Source organism: Trachypithecus francoisi, unplaced genomic scaffold (genome assembly GCF_009764315.1).
Source record: "Trachypithecus francoisi isolate TF-2019V2 unplaced genomic scaffold, Tfra_2.0 Lachesis_group1, whole genome shotgun sequence".
NCBI classification, from domain to species: domain Eukaryota; kingdom Metazoa; phylum Chordata; class Mammalia; order Primates; family Cercopithecidae; genus Trachypithecus; species Trachypithecus francoisi.
The window spans coordinates 149,699,099-149,718,898 of record NW_022681454.1 but is presented as its reverse complement, the minus strand read 5'-3'; the positions used below and the strand labels follow the sequence as shown (position 1 = coordinate 149,718,898).

The window sequence follows — 19,800 nt, the reverse complement described above, 5'->3', positions numbered from 1 at the left end:
ATCATCCTGGCTAACATGGTGAAACCCCGTCTCTACTAAAAAAAAATATTAAAAAAATAGCCGGGCGTGGTGGTGGGCACCTGTAGTCCCAGCTACTTAGGAGGCTGAGGCAGGAGAATGGCGTGACCCCAGGAGGCAGAGTTTGTAGTGAGCTGAGATCGCGCCACTGCACTCCAGCCTGGGTGACAGAGCAAGATTCCGTCTAAAAAAAGAAAAAAAAAATTTGTTAACTTAAAGGGGAATTCGATTTTTTGAAATGCCTAAATTTGGTTAAAATTGAGTGATCAAAGATTTCAGGTAGTTTCAACTCTCCCAGGCAAACTGAAAGGTTAAAAAAGAAAAAATAAAAAGAGCTACTTGCAAAGGATATTTAGGGCGATTGCAAGTAGTTATTTAAGTAGTACTTCACAAAATTAGCATCAATTATACTTGAATGTTGCATGGAACTAGCAACTCAGACAATTTACTTTTATTTTTCTAAACTACAGTCATCTCCAGTGAAAGTTAAAGGCGAATAGGCACATTCTGAGGTAGCTACATTCTTTCAATTAACAGTTCCATGATTAGAAGAAATTTATCTTTAGTTTTTTCAATATGTATCATTTTACTTTATATAACACTTTCCAAGCTCACCTGATTCCTTTTGCAGAATAGTGCAAGTTAAAGGCCAGTGGAGAGAAAGGCAGGCATCTTGCATACTTTGCAATGTACCTAGTATGAAGCCATTTGCAGGGAGATGGACTTTTTCCCCCAATGGGAAGGTATTTAATACACATTAACTTTAGAAGAAACTTGACACTTTTGACACATTGATTTAATTAATGCAGTTGAAATGGCAGGATTTAAAGGGGGAATTCAAGTATATAGTTGCAAATACTCATGTGGCATTACATTTGGAGATGGGGGTTGGCTAAGTCAGTTTAACATATTTTGAAGCCTTGATAGTTTCATCTGTAAAAAATAGTGTGTTACATAATCTCTAAGGAACCTTCTAGTTTCACACGCTATGGGATAAGCGTCAGTAACATTATCAGTGTGTTTTGAATATGGAAAAGATGCTTCTTAAAGCCTAGATTTCAGCTAAATTGCTTTTGCAAACCCACATAGTTCCTGGACCCTAAAATTTGGAAGCTTTGGGATAAAAAGTTTAATTTCACAGACCAGTTCCTCAGTGCATTATTTTTTTCTAGAGTAACAACTTCTATTTTAATGAGAGAAAAGCCAGCCATTTCCATCCACTCCCTGCTCTCACCCAGCATCCCCAAACTCTCCAGCTGGTGATTGTTCAGCCTTTATCTTCCTGTTTTTCTCTTTTATTATTTCATTTTATATATACAGTACTGGCTTAAAAAGTATACTAAACAGGTACATGTGTATGCTGTTACAGGTGTAAATTGGCACAGTCTTTCTTAAAAGCAAACAGGCAATACATTACAAAGTTTTAGAAGTGTGGATATACTTTTAAGGGCCCATTTTCACTTCTAGGAATATAACCTAAGGGACTAAGTAGGTAAAAGTACAAAGATGTAAATGTATGTTGTATTAAAGGATATTCAAAATAGAGCTTATAATATTAAAATCCAAAACTAAAATATCCAACTTCAGAGGTGTTGGGTGGTTCCATGCAGTATTTATTCACTTGGGAAGGTAGTTATCTTCTATTACTTGAAATTTTCTTCTAATTCTTTTCTATAATGAACATAAATTACATTCCTAACAAAGTAAATGTGCCACTGGCTAAATATATTGATTTACTTTTTTCTTTTGTTCATGTGCCCACTATCAGCATCACGGGTATTTTAAATTTATTCTGAAAAGAATCAATCCATGAAACTATTTAGCTCCTTAACTACAATAACTGTTATTGAAATGTGGTTAAGAATGGACATGTTCAGCTCTCAAAAGAGATTCACATTGAAAAAAAATAGCTTACTGAGATAAAACAATTATAAGTGACAGAAGCACCATTTTTTTAAGGTTCAGAAAAGACAAATCATGTGTCTTCAGAATTTCCAAATAGTTACTTCTTAAACTATGAAGGTCCAGAGAAACAATTTACTGCAGCAAACACTTTTAATAAGAATACAAAATTCACACCAGAGGCACATTCTGGGGAATGTAAATGAACTATCACAAGTAGTAATTCTGCTGGAAGAATAAAATAAGGCTCTCTGAGTACAAATATACAGGAAGGAATGATTTAAAATAGGTTTATGTTTACAATCACATTACACTGTATTAAGCGCTCAACACAGGCATATTAAAAAGCCAGCTAAAAGGCATTTGAACATATATAACAAATCTTACAGTCCACAAAGTTCATGTATAACGGTAATTTTAGGTACTTCATTTCAACACAGAAGAAATGAACAGGCGAGGGAGGGATGCCTCTAAAAATATTAATTTATGTCTATGACAAAAACTGAAAGAGCTTTACATTGAAAATGGATTACACTACTGACAGAACCATGTAGTGGACAGGGCAACCACATGAACACAAAACCAGTAGTGCCGAGCAACTAAAACAGTACTGGCCTTTCCAATCCTCTTTCTTCCTGGTACCACCGCACTGTCCCACATTACCTCTTCATTACCCAAATCAAAGAATCCTTCTGTTTTCCCATTCCTCAAAAGGAATGAAGAAAAACCAAAGAGCAAACTCAAAAGATGATTTTTACCATAAACCTCAAATGTGGCTTAACAAGTACAAAGAAACCCAACATTTATATGTAGTGCTCCTTTCCACGAAGGAATAGACACATCAAACATTATCCAACAGGGGTTTCTTTATGGATTTTGTACATTGGTTGAATAAGAATTACTGTATCTGAGAAGGCACATATCTGTGATTTAAGGCTTAAACGGTATTGTTACATATGGAAGTCAATAAAAGCTGTCTATGTATTCACTTCTATCAAAATGGAACTGACCCAAAAACTAGTTTTCTAAGAACAGATTTCTACTCTAGAAACCATCAAGAATTTCCATTCCCATGTCCACCTGTCAAAAAAAAAAATTCTCTTAAGCAGGTTTTGTTATGAACCAAAAGAAATTGCAAACGTAACTGTCCAATGACTTTGGGTGAAGCAAATTCATAAGCTTAAAAGCCTCACAGAAATGACAATGTGATTTCTGTGTCTTTAAAAAAAGTCCAAACAAAATTACAATGGTACAGATTCATTTTTAAAAAGGTATTTGCCACAACTCCACAAGCTAACCATTCATTAGAGCTGCTGCCTCTGTGTGGACGCTGCAGGAACACCATATAACTTTACTCTGCAAAATAGTTTCTTTTTTCTTTAATACATGAAAAGGAATCTCTTAAAGATGTTTAATATATTCATATATAAAATATCTGATGTTGATACAAATCATGTAAACCTCCCTTTGGAAAAGTTACAATTGGCCCTCATTTCCAGGACCAAAAACCTTGAATTTTTATCTCGTCAGTGCAAATCTATAGTAGATGTTTTCAAACTACAGAAATAGCCATCAACCCTCACAATACAAAAGGATTTCTCAAAAAGGAAAATTATTGTGTTCAGATTATAGAAACTATGTTTACATTAAAACCACCCACCTTCCCATCAAATTTAACAGTTCAATTGTTAAAGTATGAAAAAGGGAAAAATTAAAGCTGTTTGTGCAAGAATCACTATAATGCTTGTCACCCCTTCCACTTCCCCCAACTCTGCTTAATTCTTGTTAGGTTTGTTTAGAAATATAACAACATGACTTTATTTTTATTTTCCACTGTGATTTCACTGTTCTTCAAGCCAAGATGGGGCATCCACTCCAGGGGTTTTCAATTTGATATGGAACTGTTTAAGTGTCTGTTCAAGCTGCTTCTGATTCCCAGCAAAGTAAGCGGCAATGGCATTGTGGAAAAGGACCAGCTGATTGTGCAATACTTTAACCTGTGGACAGGACAGAGTTACAAGACCAAGCATTAACACCAATAACAATAAAATGGAGGGTGATTTATTACATTCCTTAATTAAATAGTGTATCTCTCTTGAAGAATAGCTGGCTTAATAATGACCAAGTATTTCACACATACCAAGTGTACACTGCCTTGCAGGGTCACTGAGCCTTTGATGACTTTTTAATTACCCTAAAGAGAACAGGTCAGTTTTAAGATGTCAAAATATATACCCTGTTAACCATTTTCAAACATTATTGAGAGGATTAATTAAAAATATCATTAAATCCTCCTCAAACTAAGTATATCCAAAATCATGTGAGATATCAAAAAGGGTAATTATATAAAAGTTACACAATGTATGAATAGTAAATATGGACATCATTAAATCTAAGCTTTATGTAAGCCAAGTAGGCTAGATACTTTTAAATATTGACTTTCTTTGTAAAGAATCAAGGAAGTAGCAAGTGTTGCCCAGAAAATCAATTTACTTAAAGCTCATATGACTCTCAATTATTTTCAACTGCTTATTACTTGTGCTGATATCAAGACTATATTTAACCAAGTCATACTACCTCTATAAGTCTTTCTTAAAGAAATAAACAATGCATCAAAAAGATTTATAAATTGCCTCCTGAGGTTGTTTTTGTTTTGTTTTGTTTTTTGAGACACAGTCTTGCTCTGTCACCCAGGCTGTTATGCAGTGGCACAATCTTGGCTCACTGTAACCTCTGCCTCCAGGGTTCAAGCGATTCTCATGTCTTGGCCTCCCAAGTAGCTGGGATTACCAACATGCCCACCCAATTTTTGTATTTTCGTTAGAGACAGGGTTTCACCATGTTGGCCAGGCTGGTCTCAAACTCCTGACCTCAGGTGATCTGCCTGCCTCAGCCTCCCAAAGTGCTGGGATTACAGGCGTAAGCCACCAAGCCTGGCCATCTGAGGTCTTATTTACAACTGCAAAATGTTCAATAAAAATTCAGATTCCCATCCAATACAATATTCATTAAAATTGAACTTTAATAATTTTAATGATGTAAAAATATTTGAAACATGATGCTAAACGAAAAAACAGGATAGAAAATTTGTTTCACTGTATTACACACACACACACACACACACACACACACACAACACACACACACACACACACCACATTCTCTCTAGCCATTTCCGAAAATGATTTCCAAAACTGAGCTGGTCTCAGTCGCCTCTGCCATTATGACTGAGTTTCAGATCTCTTCTGCAGAACAGGTTGTCAGGGACAGGTCTAAGGAGCACTTCAAGGGCAATCTGCCTTGACAGAGGGTGGAAAAATCACTGTATGATGTTATATATGAAATAATTTCTTAAGTTAGGCTTAAAAAACCCATAAATTACAAAGAAAAATATTGATAATTAAACTACATTAAAATTTAGAATTCTTTCTTTTTTCTTTTTGAGATGGAGTCTCGCTTCTGTTGCCAGGCTGGAGTGCAGTGGCACCATCTCAGCTCACTGCAACCTCCGCCTCCCGGGTTCAAGCGATTCTCCTGCCTCCACCTGCCAAGTAGCTGGGATTACAGGCACGCACCACCACGCTTGGCTAATTTTTTGTATTTTAGTAGAGACGGGGTTTTATCATGTTGGCCAAGACGGTCTCGATCTCGACCTCGTGATCTGCGTGCCTCAGCCTCCCAAAGTACTGGGATTACAGGCATGAGCCACTGCGCCCAGCCTAAAATTTAGAATTTCTATTCATCAAAAGATAGTGAAAAGATAAGCTACATACTGGGAAAAGGTATCTGCTTTATATATAACTGGCAAAGAATATGTATCTGGAATATATGAAGAACTCCCAAAAACCAAAAACAGCCCAATTAAAAAAGAGCAAATAATACAGATAAACATTTCACAGAGGAAACAGGAATGGCCAATTACATCTGAGAAGATATGCAGCCTCATTAGGAAATAGGAAAATGCAAATTAAAACTAACATGGGACACCACTTTATACCCTCCGCATTAGGAAAACTAAATATTATAACAACTCTATACTATTGACAGGTATATAAATATGTACAAATGTTTTTGAAAACAATCTGGCATGAACTAGTAAAATGAAAGATACAAATGCCCTATGGAACAGTAACTTTACCCCTAAGAATTTGCTGTAGAAAAACTTTCATGTGTGTTTCATGAAACATGTACAATTATGTTCATGGCAGCACTGTTTTTAGCATTAAAAAACCAAGAAAACCACCACAAAGTTGTATATACAGGAGAGCAGATAGAGTGGTCTCTCAGCGCAATGGGGATACGATATAGGAGTAAACATAAATGAACTGTAGCTGCATGCATCATTATGGATGAAACTCTGAAGTATCAGGTTAAGCAAAACAACTTGGAGAATGCCTGTGGTAGGATTCCACTTACAGAGAGTTCAAAAACATACATAACTGAATGATATATTCATATGTGAATGATATATTCATATGTGGCAAAACTACAAGAAAACCAATAGGAACAATAAACAAATTCAGAATAAGTTTACAGAGGGAGAAGAGTAGAGAGGATGAAGTAAGAGTAAAGCACAAAGGATGCTTCAAAAGTATTAATATTTGTTTCTTAACTTGGGTGGTGGGAACATGGCTGCTTTTTTTTTTTTTTTTTTTTTTTTTTTTTTTGAGGCGGAGTCTCGCTCTGTCGCCCGGACTGGAGTGCAGTGGCCGGATCTCAGCTCACTGCAAGCTCCGCCTCCGGGTTCACGCCATTCTCCTGCCTCAGCCTCCCGAGTAGCTGGGACTACAGGCGCCCGCCACTTCGCCGGCTAGTTTTTGTATTTTAGTAGAGATGGGGTTTCACCGTGTTAGCCAGTATGGTCTCGATCTCCTGACCTCGTGATCCGCCCGTCTCGGCCTCCCAAAGTGCTGGGATTACAGGCTTGAGCCACCGCGCCCGGCCATGGCTGCTTTTTTTGTTATTTTTGTTACTCTTTTATATTTTGTCTGTATGTTAAACATTCTTTTGTTTATTAAAAAAGGGAAAAAGATTATGAGAGCTAAAGTCTGTCTATATCAACTTTGTGAAGACTTGCACTGTTCACAATGTTCTAATGAACTACAGACATCCCATTTTATATTCAGAGGGAAAAAACCACCTAAAATTTGCTTACCTCCATTCATATAACAGATATTACAGAGGGTCATATTGTTATGTGTCAGGCACTACTCTAGGGGTTGGGAATGCAAGCAATCAACAAAAAAGGCAAACATCTCTTCTCAAAAGAAGTTTATGTTCTATTAAGGGAAGAAAGAGAACCATCTAACACATATAGTATGTTAGACGGTGATACATGTTACAGAGAAAAATAAAGCAGCAATGTGGAATGTGAGATGTATGTATGGGTGAGAGTTGCAATTAAATAGGAAGGGCTCATTGAGGAAACAGTTGAATAGAGATTTAAGGAAGTGAGAGAATAAACTTTAAGTTATCTGGAAGAAAAACATTCTAGACAGAGGAAATAGCAAGCTCAAAGGGCCTGAGGTAGACAGTGTGCTTGGTATGTTTGAGAAGCACCAACAAGGCCTGTATGACTGCAGCAGAGTGAATAAGGGCCTGGTAGATGTGGTAAGATAGACAATGGGTGGCTAGATGGTGCAGGCCCTTAGATATCATTATAAAGATCTGGCTCCTTGTCTGAATGAGATGAAAAGCTACTGGTAGGTTCTAAGCAGAAAAATGACAACATTTAATTTAATAAACATGCAAAGGTAGAAGTAGAGAGACCTATTAGAATATTACAGCAAAACCTGGCTGAGATAATGGTGGCTTGGACTACAGTGGTAAAAGAGGAGATCATGAGAAGAGGTGGGATTCTGAATATAATGTGAAGATGAAGCCAATGGAATCTGACAACAGATCAAGATGGGAGGTGACAGAGAAAGAGAACACTCAAAGATGTGCCAAGAGTTTTGCCCCAAGCAACTGAAAGAATGAAGTTGCATTTACTGAAATGGCAAAGACTGTGAGAGGGGCAGGCATGGAAGAGGAGAAAAGGTGGGTATTAACAGCTTAGTTTTTGGACACGTTTGAGGTATCTCTTAAAATAGCAGTTTGGGCTAGAGTTGTAAATTTGGGAGTCATTAATATACAGATGATATTTAAAGCCACATGACTAGATAAGCTCATAAGAGAGTGGACAGAGAAGTGATTCAAGGATTAAGTCATGAAAAAAGAACCTTGACCCTTGTATCTCAAAATACACACAAAATTTAACTTGAAATGGATCATGGGCTCAAGTGTCAGGGCTAAAGCTACAAAAACTTATAGAAAAAAAAAATAAGAGAAAATCTTAATGATCTTTGGTTTGGCAAAGAGTTTTAAACAATATACACAAAGCATAAATTATAAATGAAAAACATCAATAAATTGGACTTCAAAAATATTTCTCTCTTCAAAAGACACTTACAAAAATGAAAAAGTAAGCCATATATTTGGAGAAAATATTTGCAAAACAGGTATCAAAGAACTTGATTCTAGAATACATAAAGAATTCTTGGCCGGGCATGGTGGCCCATGCCTGTAATCCCAGAACTTTGGGAGGCCGAGGTGGGCGGGTCACCTGAGGTCGGGAGTTCAAGACCAGCCTGGTCAACATAATGAAATCCTGTCTCTACTAAAAATATAAAAATTAGCCGGGCGTGGTAGCGGGCACCTGTAATCCCAGCTACTCCGGAGGCTGAGGCAGGGGAATCGTTTGAAACTGGGAGGCGGAGACTGTGGTGAGCCCATATCGCACCACTGCACTCCAGCCTGGGCAACAGAGTAAAACTCCATCTCAAAAAAAAAAAAAAAAAAAGAATTCTTACAAGTCAATAAGAACAACCTAACTAAAAAGCAGGTAAAAAATTTGAACAGACATTTCATCAAGGAAAACACAGATGGCAAATAAGCACATAAAAAGATGCTCAACGTCTTTAGTTATTAGGAAAATCCAAATGAAAACCACAATGAGATGCTACTATACATCCACTAGAATGGCTAAAATTTAAAAACCTGGACCACAGTTCTTATTGACCAGGATGCTGAGCAACTGAAACTATCATACACAGTTGTTGGGAATGCAGAATGGTATAAGCATCTTAGAAAAGTTTGTCAGTTTCTTAAAAACTTACATGTACCTACTGTGTAACACAATTATTCCACTCCTAGGTATTTGCCTAAGAGGAATGAAAGCAAAGACTTCTACGTGAAAGTTCATAATACCTGTACTTGTAATAGCTTAAAACTGAAACAGGCCGGGCGCGGTGGCTCAAGCCTGTAATCCCAGCACTTTGGGAGGCCGAGACGGGCGGATCACGAGGTCAGGAGATCGAGACCATCCTGGCTAACACAGTGAAACCCCGTCTCTACTAAAAAAATACAAAAAACTAGCCGGGCGAGGTGGCGGGCGCCTGTAGTCCCAGCTACTCGGGAGGCTGAGGCAGGAGAATGGCGTAAACCCGGGAGGCGGAGCTTGCAGTGAGCCGAGATCCGGCCACTGCACTCCAGCCTGGGCGACAGAGCGAGACTCCATCTCAAAAAAAAAAAAAAAAAAAAAAAAAAAACTGAAACAACCCAAATGTCCATCAACCATTTCATGCCAGTCAGAATGGTGATTATTAAAAAGTCAAGAAACAACAGATGCTGGAAAGGCTGTGGAGAAACAGAAACACTTTTACACTGTTGGTGGGAATGTAAATCAGTTCAACCATTGTGGAAGACAGTGTGGTGATTCCTCAAGGATCTAGAACCAGAAATACCATTTGACCCAGCAATCCCATTACTGGGTATATGCCCCCAAAAATATAAATCATTCTATTATAAACATACATGCACACATATGTTTACTGCAGCACTATACACAATGGCGAAGACATGGAATCAACTCAAATGCCCATCAATGATAGACCAGATAAAGAAAATGTACATATACAACATACAGTCACAAAAAGGAACAAGATCATGTCCTTTAGAGGGACATGCAGGTAGCTGGAAGCCATCATCCTCAGCAAACTAACACAGGAACAAAAAACCAAATACCGCATGTTCTCACTTATAAGTGGGAGCTGAACAATGAGAACACATGGACGCAGGGAGGAGAACAACACACACTGGGGCCCGTCAGGGGGTTGCCGGAGGAGGGAGAGCATCAGGATAAACAGCTAATGCATTTGGGACTTAATATTTAGGTGATGGGGCCAGGCGCAGTGGCTCACACCTGTAATCCCAGCACTTTGGGAGGCTGAGGCGGGCAGATCATGAGGTCTGGAGTTCGAGACCATCGTGGCCAACATGGTGAAACCTGTCTCTACTAAAAATACAAAAAATGAGCTGGGCGTGGTGGCATGCGCCTGTAGTCCCAGCTTCTTGGGAGGCTGAGGCAGGAGAGTTGCTTGAACCATGGAGGCGAAGGTTGTTGTAGTGAGCCGAGATCGCGCCACTGCACTCCAACCTGGCGACAGAGCTAGACTCCGTGTCCAAAAAAAAAAAAAAAAAAAGGTAGGTGATGTGTTGATAGGTGCAGCAAACCATCATGGCACACGTTTACCTATGTAACAGACCTGCACATCCTGCACGTGTACCCATGAACTTAAAATAAAAATAAAAATAACTTAAAAAAAAGAATTTTAACTTCCAATCTTTTAGAATTAGAGGAGAGAATAAAAGCAGAGTATGCGATTTAATTCATGTACTGGCCTTGCAGGGAGCTGCTGTTAATGGTCTAGAAAGTTAAGACAGTCAGAAAGAAAGTGAGAAGGGCATCCAAAAATTTTTAACTAGCCCTGCAAATGTCAATATAAGTCAGTTTGTTTACCCACTCCCGAGTAGCTGACTAAACACAGAGAGACAGTTCTTTTTGTAGTTGAGGAAGACTCGGCAGCCCACGAACAAAGGCTCAGGCTCAGTATATTCGTTGTATTTAAAATGGCCCCCCACCCCACAATGCAACTTAATCCATGGGAAATCAAAGATGGTGCTTTGCAGGATTGAATTCTAGTTTTCACAACAAAATGATACAATATCCATATCTACAAGAAACATTCTCCCAGTAATTGTTAGAAGACTGATGTGTCAAGCCTTTTTTTTTTAATTTTTTTTTTATTTTTTATTTTTGAGAGGGAGTCTGGCTCTGTCGCCCAGGCTGGAGGTCAGTGGCCGGATCTCAGCTCACTGCAAGCTCCGCCTCCCGGGTCTACGCCATTCTCCTGCCTCAGCCTCCCAAGTAGCTGGGACTACAGGCGCCCGCCACCTCGCCCGGCTAGCTTTTTGTATTTTTTAGTAGAGATGGGGTTTCACCGTGTTAGCCAGGATGGTCTCGAACTCCTGACCTTGTGATCCGCCTGTCTCGGCCTCCCAAAGTGCTGGGATTACAGGCTTGAGCCACCGCGCCTGGCCAATACAACTTTTAAAATAAGAAGTTTTTGCAATTTTGAGAATCGTGCTGTTACTATACAAGCAGTTTCAGTAGAACATAAAATTATTATTTCAGTTTATTTCCTTTACTTGGTTTATCAGGTTCACTTTACCAGGCAATTTGACCTTCTAAAGGTCAACCTGGGAAAGATTCTGGTTTCTCAAATACAGCTGGCTTTCAGAGAGAGACAAAGAAAGTGAGGTGATAGGAAGTTCAAATCCCACTTTTAGGAGAAAGGACAAAAAGCCAAAATGTTCCAGGACATATTTCAGGGTCTTTACCTTTTTTCAATTTACTTCTATATTTAAGCTATCAGCCCACAGGAACTGAGGAGCACAGAATGAAAGAAAGAGCAGGTATTTGTGGTAGACTATGCTTTGTTATGGAGGGGGAGCACTAACTTTTGGAAACACCTTCTATATGACACATAATGCATTCCCCTCACATCTATTCTGTTTAGCCTCCCCCCGCCCCCGCGCACACAGAGCCGGGGTTTCACTCTGTTGCCCAAGCTAGAGTGTAGCAATACAATGATAGCTCACTGCAGCCTTGATCCCCTTGGTTCAAGTGATCCTCCTACCTCAGCCTCCTGAATAACTAGGAATAATGGCGCGCATCACCGTGCCTGGCTAACTTTTTTATTTTCTGTAGAGACAGGGTCTCGCTATGTCGCTTAGGCTGGTCTCAAACTCTTGGCTGCAGGTGATCCTCCCACCCTGGACTACCTAAGCACTAGGATTACAGGTGTGAGCCACTACATCTGGCCTTGTACAGTCTTCAGTCCTTGATACAGCTGAAAAACAAAAAATAAAGAAAACTCAGAAAGTGAAGTAATTTGCCTAAGGTTAGACAGGTGATAGATGGACTGAGATCTGGGGAACACAGGAATGTCTTATTCCAAGAGTGATCTACGTCCTTTCACCTATTTTAATCTGCTTCTATTCATGGGCAATAAACATTTTAGAAACCTTTTAAACAAAATTTGAAACAGACAAGAAAGGGCAGCAGAGCACTTAAAGGAAAAGTGGTAGTGTAGAAAAGATACACAGCACTTTAAACTTGTTCCCAATTTTGTCTCTGGCCCTGAAGTTGTATTAAAACATCCTTGGGACAAGGACCTAACACAGGATTGGAGCAGACGAAAGAAATAAAAGTTAATTCTTGCTAAAACTATGAAGATTAATAAAACATTAAACTTTTATATAATCTTCCCATATTTACAGAGTAGGAAAAAGTCTTTATTGAACTATTTCTGTCCTAAGTTAGAAATGATTTAAAATATAAAATATTAATACAACAAAAAGGCAGAGATTTAAAACAGGAGCAAAAAAAGTTAGAGGTAACAATTATAATGGAATGGCAGCAAATTTGACAAATTTTGAAAACCTAACATCAGAAACAATTACAGCAATTTAGAAATATACTAAATCATTGCAAACTCACTTATGAAGAACTTTCATAAAGATCTGCCAAACAAAGAGCAAAACCACTCCGGCAACATCTGTTCAGTGACCTAAACATATCATACAATACTTTAATTGTTAAAGGGCAAAACAAACTCTAATACTGACTACTAAGGCAGAAAGACAAGCTGGAGTTTTAAACAGAAACTAGGTAACTGAAATTTAAGAGCAGAACTCACAGATGATGCCAAGTGGACTACACTGAATACTTTCTCTTGCCTACACAGCATGTATCAATAGAATATAAATAACATTTACAAACCTATTGACTGAAAAAACTAGTGATATTATTACCTTTTCAACATCAAAATCATATAAAAGGCAGTTTATTTCTACCAAACGAACTTTTTCCAAATAAAATTTAGATCATATGACTTTCTTATTCAGAGGCACTAAATTTGTTTAAAAAAGCAATTTCCTGTTAAAATAAGTTATTAGTCTTCATATATTTAGGTTGGTGCAAAAGTGATTGCAGGTTTTGCCATTGAAAGTAATGGCAAAAACCGCAATTACTTTTGCACCAACCTAGTATTTATGATTGTTACGTTCTTCAAAGCAGTTACTGGCTCTCCCAATAATTCTATGAAATAGAGGTTTATATTAAATGTACGAAAATATTGGGATAGTAGCTGGTTGTAGGAAAAAGGTGTGTGAGAAAAAGGTGAAACAAATCATTTTTTAGTAAGAGGTCCCCAATCACTAATATGTAAGGTATCAACTCCTTTCTTTACTCCTATTAAAAAACATACCATTCTATGCTTTCCTGCCTATCACTGAACTTTTCCCAGAGAGAGATCAGAATAATATCAGGCAAGAAAATATACCTGCCTTGGTCTTTTATTAGGTTTGTGGGGCACAATTTTATTAGTTTGCAATGGCTTTGGAAATGCCTGTCATGTTAAAGCAACTACTGGTTGAGAAAGAGAAACACTATAAAAAATACGGTTGTGGGCACTGGGAATGGAGTGAGAGAAGGAAAGACAAATATGAACTACAAGTGGGGTAGAAAAATAGATTTGTACATTTTTCTGATGCATTGGGATAGGTTTCAGCAAACCACTGACAAGCAGAGGGTTAAAAAAAAGTCCTTACAGAAGGAAAAACAAAGGCAGAGTTCTGAAGATAACTGATGAAACATGACCTATAGACTCCAGTAACAGCAGGTCACAGAACCGTGGTGACGTCTTATAATTCTTTATCCAAGAATTAGATATGTTAACATTCTGAGTGCGGAGATTTTCTCACCTTTAGCAAAAAAAGTCTATCGCCTTTTTTGTTCTATAATTTTACAGGGTTAATTCCCGCCCTTCAATCCCTCCCTCCCTTCTCCCTCTCTCCTTTTCTCCTTCCTTTCCTTCCTTCCAAGAGCTCCAAGTTTAGACGTGATCAATACAGCTTCTGTTTTCCAAGGTTATCTTTCCATCTTCTCTCTCTGCTATCTTAACAATTTCACCTTGGGCAGCATTACAGCATTGTATTATACTTAACTAAAAGCAGGGCTGTGGAGTCAGAGAGATTTGAATCCTGGTCTGGCTGTGAGACTTTCAACAAACTACTTAACCTCTCTGAACCCCAGCATTATCATCTGTGCACTGGTATATAATCATCTAGATCACATATTATACAGGTATAGGTATTATATAAAAATCCTTATATAATCTCCATTTACAGATTATAGTACTCAAAGATTAGTGTCCATCGACTAAGTCAATACTCAAATGTAGGAAGGCTGTGCTCTATAGATGCATCCATGGAGCACCTCTAGGGGCAAAAACAGACTAGCAGGCAATCACAACATAGTACGATATGTGCTTTAACTGGAGAAAGGCCTAGGCACTATGGGGAGGAGGGAGGGATGAACACACTTTCAAGTTGGCAGAGAAAACATAAAGTATCATAAATTACCATCTCATCTCTGAGTCCAAAATCAATTTAGGTACAAAAGAATAGGTAAGGAATTGGGTATTTCATTTCATTAACGAGGTGAGAGATACAAAGTTATTTCAAAAAAGTTGGGAGACTGTTATTAACCTAACAGAGAAGTCTGACAATCATGGGCTTGACAGCACTGAATCCTCTTTACAAAACCACACAGAAGTCCATAGTTACAGAATTAGGGGTAGTGAGATCCCAGGAATAGCATGGGAGGCCACAGGGAATAGAAAGAGGAGGGGATCCCACCAATGTTTTCTTTTTTTACCCATCCTATAACTTCTCTCAGAACTTTACTCCATTCCTGATCTCAAGTTCAGAATTAGTCCCTGTACCTTGAGGTATTCACAAAATCCCTATGAAATCCAGAAAAAGGGGATAAATATATAGGCAGGTGTTGCGGGGGGAGGGAGTCACTGAATTCCATATTTAGATAATAAGAAACAGAAAGCTCAGGTATCTAGATCTGCTGGAGCTATCTGGTAAGTGACAAAATGGTGCCAAGTCACCGCAGGGATCAGCAGACCCTGTGCTCACCAGCCTTTGGATACTGGGCAATAGGAACCAGTCAAACCAATGGCCCATCCAAAGGAAAAGCCTTATCAAAATTTGTTATGATAAAGCATTACTCTTCTTTTTAAAAAGCCTGTAAGAAGTAATAGTATGTGCTTCAAGACTAGCAGGCAATAACAACATAGTACGATATGTGCTTTAACTGGAGAAAGGCCTAGGCACTGTGCTTCAAGAAGGGAACAGATGATTCAACAGAAGTTTACAAATCACTTAAACATATGATCCAGGGTTTCTCCAAGAATTTTTTTCTGACCCCTTCCTACCTATCTATGCACGTTACCCATTCTTGTGTGGTCCTGCTCAAGTCAAACTGCCTAGCTTACCAGGTACTTTGAGCCCACACTAATATTTTTCTTCATCAAATTCTGTATTTCTTTCTCATGTTTAAGTTAGTGTTTTATATATAATTGATTTTATTTAAATTCCTCCATTAGACTGTAAGTTGCCTCTCTGCAGGGAGTTTGTGATAATACCTTATATGGTTCTTTAGGATCAGGCATAACTGCACAAAACAAGCACCTTAAAATACTTTTTTTTTTTTTTTTTTTTTTTTTGAGACGGAGTCTTGCTCTGCCACCCAGGCTGGAGTACAGTGGCCGGATCTCAGCTCACTGCAAGCTCCGCCTCCCGGGTTTACGCCATTCTCCTGCCTCAGCCTCCCGAGTAGCTGGGACTACAGGCGCCCGCCTCGTCGCCCGGCTAGTTTTTTGTATTTTTTTAAGTAGAGACAGGGTTTCACCGTATTAGCCAGGATGGTCTCGATCTCCTGACCTCGTGATCCGCCCGTCTCGGCCTCCCAAAGTGCTGGGATTACAGGCTTGAGCCACCGCGCCCGGCCAGCACCTTAAAATACTTAAGGTCAATTTTTAAAAATGCATCTTTGAAAATTTAAGGGAAGAAATAAGGATAGAAAATCAGGATGTTATTAAGTTAATGAGGGAAAAAGTTATGAATAGTTTAACAAAGTATAGGTGAGTCATGGAAAGAAATTATGGTCAACATGAAAACCCTGAGTCATTACTGAGAGAATTTCAAGAAAAAGTTAAAAAGAAAATTGCAAAGTCAAATTCTTAAACACTGCTAGTGTCTTCTGAGACTTTACTCAGAAATACTAATTAAAGGTTTTACTTTTAAGCAAACTGAAGGAACCATAACTACGAAGAACTAAAAAAGTATAGCAATGTCACAGCCATAAAGACCCAGTACCATCATCAACAGCACAACCAATGCAGTTATTAGTGATCTGTTCAAGCATCACATTGATCACTTAAAAACTCACCTTTATCACAAAACCTGGCAAATCAAGTTGGATAATACCCAAGGCTGGCAAAATAAGTGAAATGTGGATCTGAAGAGCACACAGGTATATCAACCATTAGAACAGACACATCACAGCAATAATGATTAAAAAGTAAATTTTTAAAGTGAATTCTTTTCATTCAAAGTGAAAGGAACAATTCCCTCACCTCCAACATATACAGCAGAATAAGAAACTCTAATCCTACTCTATAGTAAGTTGATGGCTTCTGACCAAAAATGGTTAGAAAATACATAAGTACCTTATGATTGCTGAAAAAGAACCAAGTCTATAAGAACAGTAATTCATGATTATAAAGCTATCCTTCCTGGAAAGCTTTTCAATACTGAATACAAAATATCCCTCCCTTACAAAAATTATCATGCCAGTATCTTAGCACAACTGACAAAAAAAACTATATGAATTGGTTAGCTAGGTGTGCTTCTCCCTAGCACCCACTCAGGCTTTCATCCCTACTCACTCTTCAACAATTACCATTACCTTGATTTATTCCAAACAGGTATGGGTTGGATGAGTCTTGTTTAAAAATCAACCTACAACTCACAATTCTTTTTGGTTGCATGGTTTATATAAAGATAGTTAATTTCTGCCTCATTTCCAAAGAGAGAAAAAGGAGGCAATGCAAACCACAAGCAAATTTTTCCTCCTCCATGTGGGTTTAGAAAGACAAACCACTAACAGCAGCAAATGTTGCACCGTATGTTAAAATATTTAAAATATTTTCCTCTATAAATGAAAGGTATGATATCGCACTATTTCTACTCTGTCATCTAAGAATGATGTTGCAACAGAACTCATATTCTAAGTTAACTTTTTCTATTCTCTCCAACACAGAATTAATCATCTAATTTTGAGCTAAGAGGAAAATTAAAGACTGTATTTGGGAAATATAAGTCTATTTTAAGTCTCAATTTGGAAAAAAGATAAGGCATAGTATTTAAAAAACATTTTCTAGCTAACTTATTTTCCTATCTTTTTAAAAGTATTATTTTTTTGAATACGTTAAGACATATATGTGGTTCAAAATTAGAAAGATACAAAAAGTATACAATGAGAGGTTTCATTTTCATTCCTGTTTCCATTCACCCTGTTCCCTCTATAGGTAACTGATTTTATTAATACTTCCAGTTTTTCTTTATGCAAATATAAGAAAATGTGATTATACATTCTTCTTTCTTTTCTTACACAAAAGATACTGTACAATAAACACTACTTTGTATTTTGCTCTTTTCATTTAATTGTCTGTCCTGAGGAGCTATCATTAGCATTCTCATCTTTTTAAATAGCTGTAAAATATTTCACTGTATAAAAAAACCAGTTTATTCAATTAGTCCTTTACTGCTGAACCACTGAGTTCTTTCTCATCTTTAGAAATAACAAGTGATGCTACAGTGAATAACATTGTACCTATGTCATTTCATCTTTGTGTAGGCCCTAAACTACCTCTCAGTTTCATCCAGTGCTATTTCTTCCCTGTCCCCATTATGCTCTGGCCTCACTGACTGTCAACATATGCTGTTTCTTCTATTTAAAATCTCACTCCATCACATACCTTTACCTTACCCCTCTCTCTCTATATCTTGGCCCCAATATCACTGCCTCAGGGAAGCCTTCCATGATACCCCAGCCCCTCCCCCACAACACACACACCTGGCCAAGTTCTCTGTACACCCACATGACATTTCTATTTTCCCTTCATCACACTTACCATAGCTTGTATTTACATAATTGTTTGGTTAATGCCTATTTCTCTTACCTGACTATAAGCTCTATGAGTGTAAGACCATTATACCTCTATCACCTAACTCAGTGACTGGCATATAAAAAGCAATCCACAAGACCTGGCATGGCAGCTCATGCCTATAATCCTAGCTCTTTGGGAGGCTGAGGCAGAAGGACTGCTTGAGGCCAGGAGTTTGAAAACAGCCTGGGCAACACAGTGAAACTCTGTCTCCACAAAAAAATAAAAAAAATTATCCAGGCCTTGTGGCACATGCCTGTCATCCCATCTACTCTAAAGCCTGAGGTGGGAGGACTGCTTGAGCCTGGAGGTACAGGCTACAGTAAGCCATGATCACACCACTGTACTCTAGCCTGGATGACAGAACAAGACCCTATCTCAAAAAAAAAAAAAAAAGAAAAGCCAAGTGCAGTAGCATGTACCAGTAGTCTCAGCTACTTGGAAGGCTGAGGAAGGAGGATCATTTATGGCCAGGTGTTCAAGACTACAGTAAGCTATGATTGTATCACTGTACTCTAGCCTGGGCAACACAGTGAGACCCCTGTCTCAAATAACTAAATAAATAAAAATAAAAAGAGCACTCCACCAATATTTGCTGAATAAAGGAATAAAATGTCAAAGGTGCCAATTATACATCAGTCTGTCTTACTGTTTTACATGTATTTGTTTTACCTTTTAAATATCCCTGAAGCCTTCAGTTCACTCCATTTCCACTATCACTACTGTAATCCAACTACCTACCATCTCCTGTCTAAGCTACTATACTTACTCTTAGTCCCTACTAAGATCTATCCTCCATATTTTAGACCTATCATTTGCTAAGAAGTATTTCAAGGGCTTCCCACTGATAATAAACTTTTCACTAATATGGCCTATCAGGGCTACATAGTCTGGCCGTCACTTACCTCTCCAGTTTCTCTATGCTCTGGTCACACTGGCTCCAGTTACATTCATTCTTTCACCATACCACACCCTTTCTTGCCATAAGACAGTTACACATGCTGGTATTTCTTCCTGGAACACTCTCTGGTTCTCAGTTTCTTACTTTCTCAAGTGATATTAATGTTCAGCATCACTCCCTCATGGAGGCCTTCCCCAACCGCTCTTAACTGACCATGTACCTTCCCTTGAGAGCACCAGTCACAGCCAAAATTAAGTCTGGAAGTAAAGTTGCATGAATAAGAGAATGACTCACAGGATCCAAATGTAGGTAATAGTATTTGGCACAGTGTTGAAAGGCAGTTCCTTCTGTTTCCAGCACTACGAACTCCCTGGTTGCTTGTTACGCTTACAGACATCAATCCATAAATGCTTATTTTAAAATTTAGAACCAGGTAGTTCTTTCACCTATATAACTTAATCTCACTTTCCCTAGGAGCACACACCAAGAAGTACTACTGTTTTTGCTTTGGAA

General features: G+C 38.3%; 1 protein-coding gene across 7 annotated transcripts in view; it reads right to left on the bottom strand.

Annotated features, from left to right (window-relative positions):
- Positions 1–2,054: 2,054 nt before the first annotated feature.
- The window catches only part of ARFIP1 (ADP ribosylation factor interacting protein 1), a 119,213-nt gene continuing 101,467 nt past the window's right edge, over positions 2,055–19,800 (bottom strand). For 6 of the 7 annotated variants that reach the window (XM_033215508.1, XM_033215504.1, XM_033215507.1 and 3 more), the window contains one exon: positions 2,055–3,917. In XM_033215508.1, coding sequence (XP_033071399.1) covers positions 3,762–3,917 — 156 coding nt within the window. In that variant the 3' untranslated portion in view covers positions 2,055–3,761. Of the gene's footprint in view, positions 3,918–19,291; positions 19,545–19,800 lie in introns of all 7 variants that reach the window. The other variant, XR_004438181.1, reaches the window with a different exon arrangement.